This window comes from Microtus pennsylvanicus, chromosome 11 (assembly GCF_037038515.1).
Source record: "Microtus pennsylvanicus isolate mMicPen1 chromosome 11, mMicPen1.hap1, whole genome shotgun sequence".
NCBI lineage: Eukaryota > Metazoa > Chordata > Mammalia > Rodentia > Cricetidae > Microtus > Microtus pennsylvanicus.
In genome coordinates this window covers 66,534,137-66,546,764 of record NC_134589.1, presented here as the reverse complement: position 1 = coordinate 66,546,764, position 12,628 = coordinate 66,534,137, and the positions used below count along the sequence as shown (strand labels likewise).

The following is a 12,628-nucleotide window of genomic DNA, read 5'->3' as shown; positions in this document are numbered from 1 at the left end:
CCCTCCTATGTTATTTGAAATAGCATGGTTCCTGTGGCTGGAGAGAAGGCTCAGTGCTTAATAGCACTTACTGATCATGCAGAGGACTGGGGCTGAGTGCCCAGCATCTACACAGTGGCTCACAACCATCTGTAACTTCAGTTCTGGGAGATCCAGTGCCCTCTTCAGGTCTCCTACATACATGTGGTGCCCATAAAGTCACGTAAGCATACACACATAAATATAAATGGATAAAATTTTAAAAGAAAATATAGTTCTACAGTGCCCAACCAGACTGAGCTTTCTCCTAAACAAACATATTACAGTTCCTTCAGCTATTCCACAGAAGTGAAACGAGATGGCTCAGCACTCTTTACTGCTCTGGTTATTGGGGAACATGTTTGCATCTAAACAGGGAAACTGAACTGAAGAAACACCAGAATGTGAGTTCACGGAACCCTATGGCTGGCAGGATAATGTCACCCCCCACCCCCACGCTCCCCCCAAAAGGATGTGTGCACTCAGATGCCCAAAATTTCACATTGTCTTTGTTATGCCCAAATCCACAAAGTCCCCCAAAAGCCAACAAGGAGATCGAGTCCCATATGTAAAAGCAAAGAGCCTTTATGTTATGCAAGTTTGCAAACTCAGTCTCTCTGCATGTCCAACTTATTGGAATAAAAGGAGAACCCCAAGCTCAGTTAGAGTTGGGTTTTTATAGTAGGAAAGGTGAGGGTGAGGGGTTTCTGAGGTTCAGGACCCTTGATTGGCTGACATTTGTCTAAGGGTGTCCTGGTGAGTGTGCTGACAGGTGATCCTATCTACAGCGGTTGGAATGCTAGGCATTTCCTTTGGATGGTCTGTTCTTGGGTAGTGGTCGGGTAATTTCAGCTTGTGATTCTTCCTGCAACCAGGTATTGCTTCAGGGTAAACTACTAAGACTCTGGCCTCCATTATGGCTGAGTCCTACTCTGGCAGGTGATAATGGGTGAAAGTAAGAACTTGCTTTGGGTGGATCTGTTCATATTTAGCTTATTATGGCTGGCTCCTACAGTCTTACCTTGGAGAAATAAGGGTTTTGGTAGAAGAACTAAATTAATATTCTGAGATGGGGATCTTTTGGATATGTGTGGTGTGTCTAATGGGTCATATTAAAAGTGGAAGAAGGAAACAGGGAGAGTTTGAAGATCCTCATCTGCTGTTTTGGAGAGGAATAAAGAGGCCACAAACGAAGGGAAGCGCATGGTCTCTGGAAGCTGGAAAAGACAAGGGAGTGGACTGCCCTCTAGAGCCTCCAGGAAGAATGCAGCCCAGCTGACTGGGAGTTCTGCTCAGTGGAAACCAATTTAGGACACCCAGAGCGCTCCCATCAATCATCTAAGCCAGTATCTCTTACCTTGGTTTAGCCACCACATCTCCTCTCTCCTCACTTTCAAGGCCCTGTGCTTACACTGGGTTCACCAAGCTAAATCCAAGAGCCTACCCATTTCCAGGTCCTTAATTTATTTATTTATTTTGCTTTTCGAGACAGGGTTTCTCTGTAGCTTTGGAGCCTGTCCTGGCACTAGCTCTTGTAGACCAGGCTGGCCTCGAACTCACAGAGATCCGCCTGCCTCTGCCTCCCGAGTGCTGGGATTAAAGGCGTGCGCCACCACCGCCCGGCCCGGGTCCTTAATTTAATCGCAGCTGCAAAATACCCTTTACCTACTGCCATAACACATTCATGGGATCCCTCTGGATCCCTGCTGGGATGTGGGCATATTCTGCTTACGTCATCCAGTTTGTGTGAAGTCAGTCAATAAGTTCAAAATGGAAGTAAACGGAGGAGGAGAAAGAGCCAGGACGTGCTCACACCAGTTCCTATTAGTCAAGATAAATAATTTGGATTGCATTCTGGGATAGAATGTTCTGGAATAACATCAGTAAGAGAATGACATCACTGTTTCATTTTACAAACATCATGTGGTTGGGTGTGGAGGCAGGAAGGTCAAGAGTTCAAGGTCTTCCTCAGTTAACTGGCAACTTCAAGTTCCCCCTGGGTTACACGAGACCCTGTCTCAACAAAACTACAACATAACTCAGCAGATGGCTCGGCTGGTAAAGTGCCTGCTACATAACATGAGGATTGAGTTCCAGGGCCCCAGAAGCAAACCCATTTACCTCCACACTGGTCTTTCCCGGCTCTAACTGTCCATCTCTGTCAGTGACGGTTGGTGGCAGGTCGTCTTGCACTCATCCAGGCTCTGCAGCTGGCAGCTGTGAGTGTAAATTAAGTTGTGGTTACTTTATTTGCAAAGGGCTGGTTAGATATTTTCAGCTGTGAATCCTGTGGTCTCTGTCATCATTGATTTGGTTTGGTTTAGTTTTTTGTGGCAGAGTTTCTCACTCTGTAGACCAGTCTGGCCTCGAACTCACAGAGATCTACCTGCCTCTGCCTCCTGAGTTCTGGGATTAAAGGCATGCGCCACCACCGCCCAGCCTCTGTCACTGTTGAACTGCACTGCCATAGTTAGGTAGCAGCCACAGACGATGAATGATGAACACGAGTGTCCTAATAATGAGTTTCAGCAGCATTTACAAACTATCACATATCTATAGTTTGATGGTTTTTTAAGTTCTAGAGTCCTATAGCAAAGTTTGGTGAATGTAGCTTACAAGAACCTATTTTCTGTCTAATGAAAGATGACAAGAAAAGAGTTCATAACCGCCAAGGCGATGTAAAGATAAAAGAATGTGGACTAATTTCTTTATAATCCGTATATACTATGTACACAATGTGAAAGATCAATTACTTCATAAATATGTACAACTTGTATATGTTAATTAAATTTTTAAAATGGTTTATTTTGTGTATATGGGTGTTTTACCTGCATGTATGCCTGTGTACCATATGTAGGAGGAGGCCAGACAAAGAGCATCAGATCCTCTGGAACTAGAGTTACAGATGGTTGTGAGCCGCCTTGTGGGTGCTGAAACTGATCTAGGTCCCCTTGAAGAGCAGTGGTTTTTTTTTTCTTTGCTTTTTTCTTTTTCTTTTTTTGTTTTTGTTTTTGGAGACAGGGTTTCTATGTAGCTATGGAGCCTGTACTGGAACTAGCTCTTGTAGACCAGGCTGGCCTCGAACTCACAGAGATCTGCCTGCCTCTTCCTCCCAAGTGCTGGGATTAAAGGCATGCACCACCACCACACCCAGCCCAGACAGTGTTCTTCACCCCTGAGCTATCTCTCCCATCCTAATGAATTTTATATTTAGGAAGTCAGCTTAAGGCATTGCACATATTTTGTCACTGTTCACTGTACATGAATCAATACTGTATTTAATAAATATGTAACATTAATGATTCAGGGGCTGGAGAGATGGCTGAGTGAGTCTGAGCTGCACTTCTAAAGGACCTGAGTTCTGCTCCCAGCACCCACACTGGATGGCATCAAGTGTACAGACAACTGAGCCTTTGGCCTGTGATATGGGATTCCCCTCTGTATGCTGTGAATACCATTGGTTAATAAAGGACTGTCTTGGGCCTATGCAGGGAATAGAGGTATAGGGGAGAGGGGAGGAGGCTAGGCTGAATGCTGGGAGAAAGGAGGCGGAGTCAGAGAGAAGCCATGTAGCCCCACCAGAGCCAGATGGAACTTTAGCCAGTAACCCACAGACACATGGAGGTACACAGATGAATAGAAATGGGTTAAATTAATATGTAAGAGTTAGCCAATAAGAAGATAGAGCTAATGGGCCAAGCAGTGATTTAATTAATACAGTTTCTGTGTGATTATTTTTGGGCTAAGCAGCCAGGAACCAACAAGCAGCCCCCTCCTTACAACAGGCCTGTACAGGCACCTGTATTCAATTACACATTCTCCCTTTCTCTCTCATACACCTTTCTCTCTCATAATTAAAAATAATAATAATAATAAAAGATGGGCCTAGTGGTGCTTTTAATCCCAGTACTTGGAAGGCAGAGTCAGGCTGATCTCTGAGTTTGAGGCCAGCCTAGTCTTATAAAGTGAGTTCCAGAACAGTCAGGATTACACAGAGAAATCCTGTCTTGAAAAAAAAAATACAGGGCTGGAGAGATGGCTCAGAGGTTTAAGAGCACTGGCTGCTCTTCCAGAGGTTCTGAGTTCAATTCCCAACAACCACATGATGGCTCCCAACCATCTGTAATGAGATCTGGTGCTCTCTTCTGGTGTGTGGCCATACATGGAGGCAGAATATTGTATACATAATAAATAAATAAATAAATCTTTTTAAAAAACTAATGCTTATGCATAGATATGATTTACCAGTGATTGTAAAGTACAAATGATGCCTTTGATAGCAAAGAATGGGATACTCTGAGATTATCAGGAACCACTATCAATAATTTTGTCAAGCCAGGCATGCATTGCTGGCCTGCAATCCCAGCACTCTGAGGTGGATGCAGAAGGATCAGAAGTTTAAGGACATCCTTAGTTATATAGCAAGTTGGAGGCCAGTCTAGGCTATATAAGACACTGTCTCAATAATGGTGATAATAATTTTGACAAGACAGAGTAGTCAAATGTCATACATAGCAATTCGGGGGAAGAGTTACATTTTTCTTTTTAAATATATTTTATGTTTAATTATGTGTATATATATGTATATCTGTGTGTGCATATAGGCATATGTGATTGAAGATATCCTGCTAGGCCAGAGACTTCAGATTCCCCTGGAATTATAGGCAGTCATGATGCTTATGCTAGCCTCTGAGAGAACAATATGTGTTCTTAACTGCTGAGCCACCTCTTTAAGCCCCTACAGATTTTTTCTTTTAATTTATAATTTTATTAATTTTTCTAATTTTTTTTTTGCATTGATTGACCTTTAATGTCCAAAAGAGGCATGGATACAGAGCATAGATGTGGCAGGGTCTCAGTCCCTGCACCAAAAATGTGAGATAAACAAAAACTAGACACTTCCAACTGGCCAGTCTCGGAGGGTAGGGAGAACCACAGATCTGGACATTTATAAGAAAAATAAAACCTAAAATAAAACATTCAATCTTGTACCCAATGAAAGGTCTGAACAGGGAACTTGGTCACCCTCCCCTGCCAGAATTAAAGAAAAAACAGCTCAATACACACTAAGGCATCAGGAGGAAGGGGCATTCTCCTGCCTTCCCTCACCCCCAAGAATGGGCTGGAGGGAGCTAGATTTTCCCCACCCTTACAGTGTCACCCCACTCAATGTTCTGAATGTGACTCATTAGCACCAGCAGCTCAATTGGCAATGACGACCCCCACCCACCCCAATCATGTCAACAGCAAGGTTTCCTTTGCACCCTCTCTGGAAGGTCCTCCCACTCAGTCCTTCACCTCCTGACTCCCAGAGCTTCATTACTGTACTTCAGACCTGTTCCAAGGAAGCCCCTTAAGATTCTTTTTTTTTTTTTAATTTATTTATTTATTATATACAATATTCTGGTGCCGGAAGAGGACACCAGACCTCTTTACAGATGGTTGTGAGCCACCATGTGGTTGCCGGGAATTGAACTCAGGACCTTTGGAAGAACAGGCAATGCTCTTAACCACTGAGCCATCTCTCCAGCCCCCCCCTTAAGATTCTTAATATGGCCACTTGGAGATGGTCAGATAAGAGAACCAAGAACATGCCAGGCAGTGGTGGTGCAGGCCTTTAATCCCAGCACTCAAGAGGCAGAGGCAGGCGGATCTCTGTGAGTTCGAGGCCAGCCTGGTCTACAAGAGCTAGTTCCAGGGCAAGCTTCAAAACTACAGAGGAACCCTGTCTCAAAAAACCAAAAGAACCAAGAACCAAGAAGAGAATCTAGTGAGGTGTGGAAATTGAAAGTAATTATGCAGAAGAAAACACCATCCAGAGGGGCAGTGGAGGGAAGATGTTGAAACAAGATAATGGTAGCAATGGTGGCAACCCGCGCCAGCAGATCTATATGACAACAGGTAGTGTCTACAAAATTTTGGGAATGGAGGTCCTGACAGGAAGGAAATGGACTCAAAGAACCAAAGATGACAAAGTAAACACAATATGTAGAAAACACTTTTGAAAAGGAGCAAAGGGATAGAGGGGAGGAGGGTTGGAGGTGGGACCAAGGGCGGTTGGAGCATCTTTCCTGAAGCTAATTACTGCTAGGAAGACAGCCCCAGAGGCTCACAAACAACTGCCACCCAGGTAGGTCTCATCTCTGTAGATTTGGACTTTAATTGATCTGGAGTGTGGCCAGAGATGTTGAAAGGGCCCCCAAGTGATTTTTAGTATGTAGTTAAGATTGAGAACCAGAGCCATATACAGCAACAAAACAAAACACCTGATGCAAGACTTTATACCTCTAGCCAAGACCTCAGCTAACGGAGGATTTAAATGATCAGGGGTAAGAGCATTTGCTGCTCTTGGAGAGAACCAAGTTTCAGTTCCTTTCACCCACATGGCTCCCAACCACCTTAACTCCAGTTCCAGAGAATCCCAGACACCGGACGTGGAGCACTCTCATACATACTGGCAAAATACTCATATACATAAATTAAAATAAATCTTAAAAAAAAAATTAAACGCTAAGGTATCTCAGCCAGCAACCGTGACGAGCACCATTTTAGTTAGAAACAAGCTGTTCTGAGACAGGGTCTCAGGTAACCCAGGCTGGCCTCAAACCCACTCACTATGTTGCAGAGAATGAACTGAACTAACATCCTGCGGCTTCCATCTCTCTCTCGAACTCTGGGATTACGAGTGTGTAGCAGCAGGCCCGGTTTTTAGGCACTGGGGATCAAACCTAGAACTCTGAGCGCGCTTGGCAAGCACTCCACCATACCGAGCCTCCTCCCGGAGCTGGCAAATCAGATTCTCCTGCAGAGGTGCACAGCAAAGGAAGGGCGTCCGCCCATTTCACGCCCCTGCTCGCCGCAGTCGGGCGCGGGCGCCAGTGCGCATGCGCAAGACGACCGGGCGCGAGCCGGCGGTCCCCGCGCGCTCCCGCGGTTCCTCTCCCCACCGTGGCCGCGGCGCGGGAAGGACAGCGAGCGGCTGCGATGGCTGACGAGATTGCCAAGGCTCAAGTGGCCCAGCCCGGCGGCGACACGATCTTCGGCAAGATCATCCGCAAAGAAATCCCCGCCAAGATCATCTTCGAGGACGACCGGGTAGGCTTGCGGCCGGGAGACACGCCGGCGTTCCCCGAGGAGCCGCGGGCCGGAGGCGACACGCGGCCCGGCTGGCCTGGCCCTGCGCCCGCGTGGCCCTGTGGCGCGTGCCTGCGCTCGGGTTACGCGTTATCGGCCGCTCGGCCCGCCGCGTGTCGCGGCCCCGGGGAGGTGCGGCCGGTGGCCCCGGGTGGTGACGACCCGTAGGGTGACGCCCACCGGGGCCCGCGGCCGCCACCCACCTCGCCGGTGTCAATCTGGCCCGCGAGAAACCCGATCGTGCCCCGGCGCAATCTCCGCGTTCTCCCGCGCGCCGCGGTCCCCGCACTGCCAGGTGACCGGGGATTCGCCGGCCTTCCGCTCCCCGTTCCCGCCGCAGACTTTGCCCCTGGAGAGCGGAATCAGCCCCTCGACCTTTTAAAAATACTGCTTTAGTTTTGTTGTTGTGCCTTTTTGTTTTGTTTTTAATAAATCGGCTTCAAGTACCCCAGGCTGACTCCGAACTCGCGAGTAACCAACTGGGGCTAACCTCTAACCGTTGAGCCTCCCCCCTTCCCCTCCACCTCCCAGTGCTGGGATTGTAGGCGGCCCACCAACGCCCTCCTGAACGGGAAAACATTTATGGTGGGGCTCAAAGGGTTGTTTTTCTTCCCCTCTAAGAAATATAAAATACGAGGACGCATTAACGCTACTGGTAATGTTCACAAAAACTCGAAACATTTACCCCAAATTTAATTCGGTTCCTTGAGGTGAGTTTTATGTAAATTGCATTTGTTGTAGACTCTAGTGTAATCCCAGCATCCAGAAGGCTAAGCCAGGACTTCCAGGCCAGCCGTATTACAGAGTAACTCCCTGCCTCAAAAACAAAGCAAAACACTTAAAGAAAAAGCTGTAAACTGTAATTCCCGCAGTTGGGGATGTAGAGGCAAGAGAATCAGTTCAAACCCAACGTCGACTACATGGGGACACCATCTTTTAAAAACAAACCCAAACCAAACAAGCACAGTTTGCAGTTGTTTTGATACACTGATCTTTGAAATAATAACTGAACTTCAGTCTAACTGGCTGAAGCATTCTAAATGATACAGCATTTTTTTTTAGCATAGATCAAGTAAAAGTACTCCCTAGCCAAATAAGTATGGCTGAGTTCTGTTAGTAAGGGAGCAAGAGATTAAAAAAAAAAACAAAAAAACAACAAAAAACCCACTACCTGCAGAGTGAAAAAACAAAACAGGAAATTATAGGATCATGACTCTGGAAAAGGTAGGAGGAGGAGGGGAATCAGGTTTGTTTCCCAAATACTAAATATGGAGGCAGAGGAGATAGTTCACTGGATAAGAGTGCTTGCTCTGAAGATAAGAGAACCCGAGTTCAAATCCCCAGCAGCCATGTAAAAAGCTGGGCATAGCCGCATGCATGTACCTGTGACTCCACAGTTCGGAGGCAGAGACTGGCAAAGTTCTGGAGCTGCCTGGCATCTGGCCAGCCAGCCTAGTCACAAACAAAGTTCAATAAGGGACCCTGTCTCTACTCAGTAAGATGGAAAGCAATACAGGAGGGATGTGTGTAGGTTACACAGGCATATACACAAAAAAATGAAAGACATTACTAACATGCTAGGGAGGGGGTATTTGTAGGTTTTCAGGTTGAGGAATGTATAGCATTTTGTTGTTGTTGGTTTGTTTTTGTTTTTTGAGACAGGGTTTCTCTGTATAACAGTCCTGGCTGTCCTGGAACTCACTTTGTAGACCAGGCTGGCCTCGAACTCACTGAGATCCAGCTGCCTCTGCCTCCCAAGTGCTGGGATTAAAGGCGTGCGCCACCACTGCCTGGCAATATATAGCATTTTTAATTCAACGGTTAAGATTGGTTTGATTCCCAGTACCCACATCAGGTGGCTCAGAACTGTCCTACTGCAGTTCCAGGGGATCCAGCATCCTCTTCTGGCCTCCATGGGCAAGGCATGAACATGATGCACATCCACGCAGGCAGGCAGAATCCTCATCTGCATGAAAATAAATACATTTTTTTCCCTTGTTTTTTGGTTGTTGTTGGTGGTTTTTGTTTCGTTTTGAGATAGGGTTTCTCTGTGTAACGGCCCTAGCTGGCCTCGGAATCTTATCACCCTGGTGGGAAGCATGGAGAGAGTTACCTGGGATCACTCCCAGATGGCTAAGCATTCGCATATATGAGCCTGTGGGGGCTGCTAACTCAAACCACCACGTTCATCAAGTCACAGACTCGGTGCCACTGCCCCAGCATCACTGGTTGTCCTTGATCACTCAGTCTGAGTCCTGTTTTCTTGTGGTCATCATCCCGCTCACCCTTTACTTTTTCACAACTTGTCTGACCTTTAATAGTTACATCTCTGCTTAGAGTTCGTCTTCTCTTAAAATTCTAAAATGTCATGAAAAGGATATGAGCCCCCCGTGCATTACGTTTACTTCTGTTTTCTTAGCATCTAATTCAGTGCCTCCCATTTGGTTAATCCTTCATACTTGTCAGAGAGTATGTTTTAGTCTAGTGGAGGATATACTACAGCTTCTGTTTCTTTCCCATAGTGTCTTGCATTTCATGACATTTCCCCTCAAGCACCAACACATTTCCTGGTGATACCCAAGAAGCATATAGCCCAGATTTCTGTAGCCGAAGATGACGACGAAAGTGTAAGTAATTTCTAACACATTTTACATCACTGATTGTTGTTGTTGTTTGGGGGGGTGGTTTTTGGGTTTGGGTTTTTGTGTGTATGGTTTTTTTTTGTTTTTTGGGGGGGGGGGTTCGAGACAGGGTTTCTCTGTAGCTTTGGAGCCTGTCCTGGAACTAGCTCTGTAGACCAGGCTGGTCTCGAACTCACAGAGATCCACCTGCCTCTGCCTCCCGAGTGCTGGGATTAAAGGCGTGCGCCACCATCGCCCGGCTTGTGTGTATGTTTTGTTGGGTTTTGTGTGTGTGTGTGGTTTTGTTTGTTTGTTTGTTTTGAGACAGGGTTTCTCTGTAGCTTTGATTGGTGCCTGTCCTGTAACTTACTCTGTAGACCAGGCTGGCCTAGAACTCACAAAGATCCACCTGCCTCTGTCTCCTGAGTGTTGGGATCAAAGGTGTGCCCAGCTTGACTGTTATTTAATGGAGAGAAGTGTACATTTCCTGTGTTTAAGAAACTTTGTGTTCTTTTCTAGCTTCTAGGACATTTAATGATTGTTGGCAAGAAATGTGCTGCGGACCTGGGCCTGAACCGGGGCTATCGGATGGTGGTGAATGAAGGTGCAGACGGGGGACAGTCTGTCTACCATATTCATCTCCATGTTCTCGGGGGTCGGCAGATGAATTGGCCTCCTGGCTAAGCAGGTTGGGGCTAATTTTCCCTTCTCTAGGTAGTGAGTCAGTTGGCAAGCTCCAGTATGTTAAATGGCACATATAGTTTTGCCTGTGTATGGAGAAATTGAAGAGATCATTTAAAATCCTGTGCCTAATAAAAGACAATTGTTGCATGTCTCTGAGTGGATTTGTTATTCTGGAACTGCGTGTGGTGGAATGAGGAGCGTGGGTTTGTGATAGAGGATTTTCATGGGTGTGTTGTTGGAAATCAGACTTGGGGCCTCAACAAGCAGAGCAAAGGACCTGCCAGATAGGCCTACAGCTTTAATCCCAGCACTCAGGAGGCAGGCAGGTAGATCTCTGGAAGTTCTAGGCCAGCCTGGTCTACATAGTAAAGCCCTGTCTTCACTATAAAATTTCTTGGCCCATAACCCGAGTTTCTTGGTGTTTTCTTCCCAAAGAGACCCTAGCATTTGAACACTGGTAGAGTACTATAACTCCTTCTTCTGCCTTCAATTGTCCTGGGACAGACACCCACATTTCATGTAGCAGCCAGTCTGTAGGATAGCCCATGAGAATCATCTTCTGGTTTGGCCTATGAGACTAGCAGTTTGGCAGAAGGAAGGTCTGAGAACTGAGGTTAGGTCTTAAAGGGTAATCTGGCTTACACTGTAGTCTCTGGAATGGCTTTCTGCCCTGGGTACGCTTATGTCCAACAAACTCCTTACCTCTGCTATGATGCTGTAGGCAGGAGGGGCCTTCGTTAGGTGATTGAGAGATGACTGGATTCCACCCTCAGGAAAGGCTTTGCATAGTTCCTTGCCAAGTGAGGATGAATAAGAAGACAGCATCTGTGAGCCAAGGAGTGGGCCCTATTGCCATTAGAAGCCACCCAGTTAATGGCATTTTACAGTATCTGGAACAGGCTGTGGCACTGGCTTTGTGGAGAAGCCAGTATCTATGGCTGAGGGACTTCAAGCAGCCTGCTAGAGAGGCCTGTGCTGAGAACAGACCTGCCAACAGCTAGTGGTAATGTCCCAGTGAGCAAACCACACTGGCGTTGGATCCCTCAAGTGCTGGAGTTACACGTGTGTGCTGGGAACCCAACTCTTACCCTCTGCAAGAGCAGCGAGCGCTCTTTCCCACTGAGCCATCTCTATCTTTGGCGGAGTGTTTTACTGCAGTAATAGGGAAGAATTTAACAGTTCTGTCACAAAAACAAGCTTGTACCTGGGTGTACCTCATGGAGCATCTGCCTAGAGCAGCATAAACGTAAGGGGCCCTTGCAGGCCCTGAACACCCCTCCTGTTTGAGAGGCCTTGCCCCGCAAACCTGAACTGAAGAGACCAGCGAGACCTGCTGCTCTCCGATCTGGGATACAAGCCCTTGATTTAGGCTTTGCCAATCAGATGCACTTATCTGGGATTTTGAATCTGAAACTAATGACAGAAGAACAAGGACAGTGGACATTTCATTCTGGTGTCCGTGGCAGCGGCTTCAAGTTGGCAGGCACAATGATGTCTGTGTTGCCAACCCTTGGATCCAGTGTTGAATGCCAGGGAAGACAACAGTGCAAGCTGGTTCCTGTGTCCAGTGGCAGCAGGGTGTCCTGCACACGGGCTCCCTGACTCTGCTGGTGGTTTTTCCATATAATTTGTCTTTATTCCTGCTTATTCCCTGAGTCAACCTGTGGACCATCCATTAAGCATTGTTTCAGGGAGGTCCTGTTCTGATCCTCACCGAAAGGTGGGATGGACTGGTAAAGAGTGGAGACTGGCAAACTGGATTGGTTTGGGGTGAGGCAAGGAGAGGCCAGTGAACAGTGAGTGGAGTTTTCAGAGCCTGTGAAAAATCGCAAAGAATTGGACTAACTCATTAATTGTGTACTGATATGCCAATTAAAAGCATGTCGTAGGGCTTTTAAATGCAGTTATTATAGGAACATGTGAAGGGTACACCAAGGTAAAGAACTGGGCGAGTCTTCTGACTGCTACTTCGTTTAATACAGAGTTTCGGGCTGGAGAGATGGCTCAGTGGTTAAGAGCACTGACTGCTTTGAAGGAGGACCCCGGTTCAATTCCCAGCACCCACCTGGTAGCTCTCACAACTGACTGTAACTCCAGTTCTAGGGGATCTGACACCCTCACACAGAATATATATAGGCAAAACGTGTAAATAAATCAATCTTTAAAAACAG

The 12,628-nt window shown here is 46.6% G+C and overlaps 1 protein-coding gene across 1 annotated transcript; it reads left to right on the top strand.

Annotated features, from left to right (window-relative positions):
- Window positions 1-6,903: 6,903 nt before the first annotated feature.
- Hint1 (histidine triad nucleotide binding protein 1) lies at window positions 6,904-10,604 on the top strand. Its single transcript, XM_075992583.1, has 3 exons — window positions 6,904-7,113; window positions 9,675-9,779; window positions 10,293-10,604. Exons 1-3 carry the CDS (start codon window positions 7,003-7,005, stop codon window positions 10,455-10,457), a joined length of 381 nt encoding a protein of 126 aa, XP_075848698.1. The 5' UTR covers window positions 6,904-7,002; the 3' UTR covers window positions 10,458-10,604.
- Window positions 10,605-12,628: the final 2,024 nt, after the last annotated feature.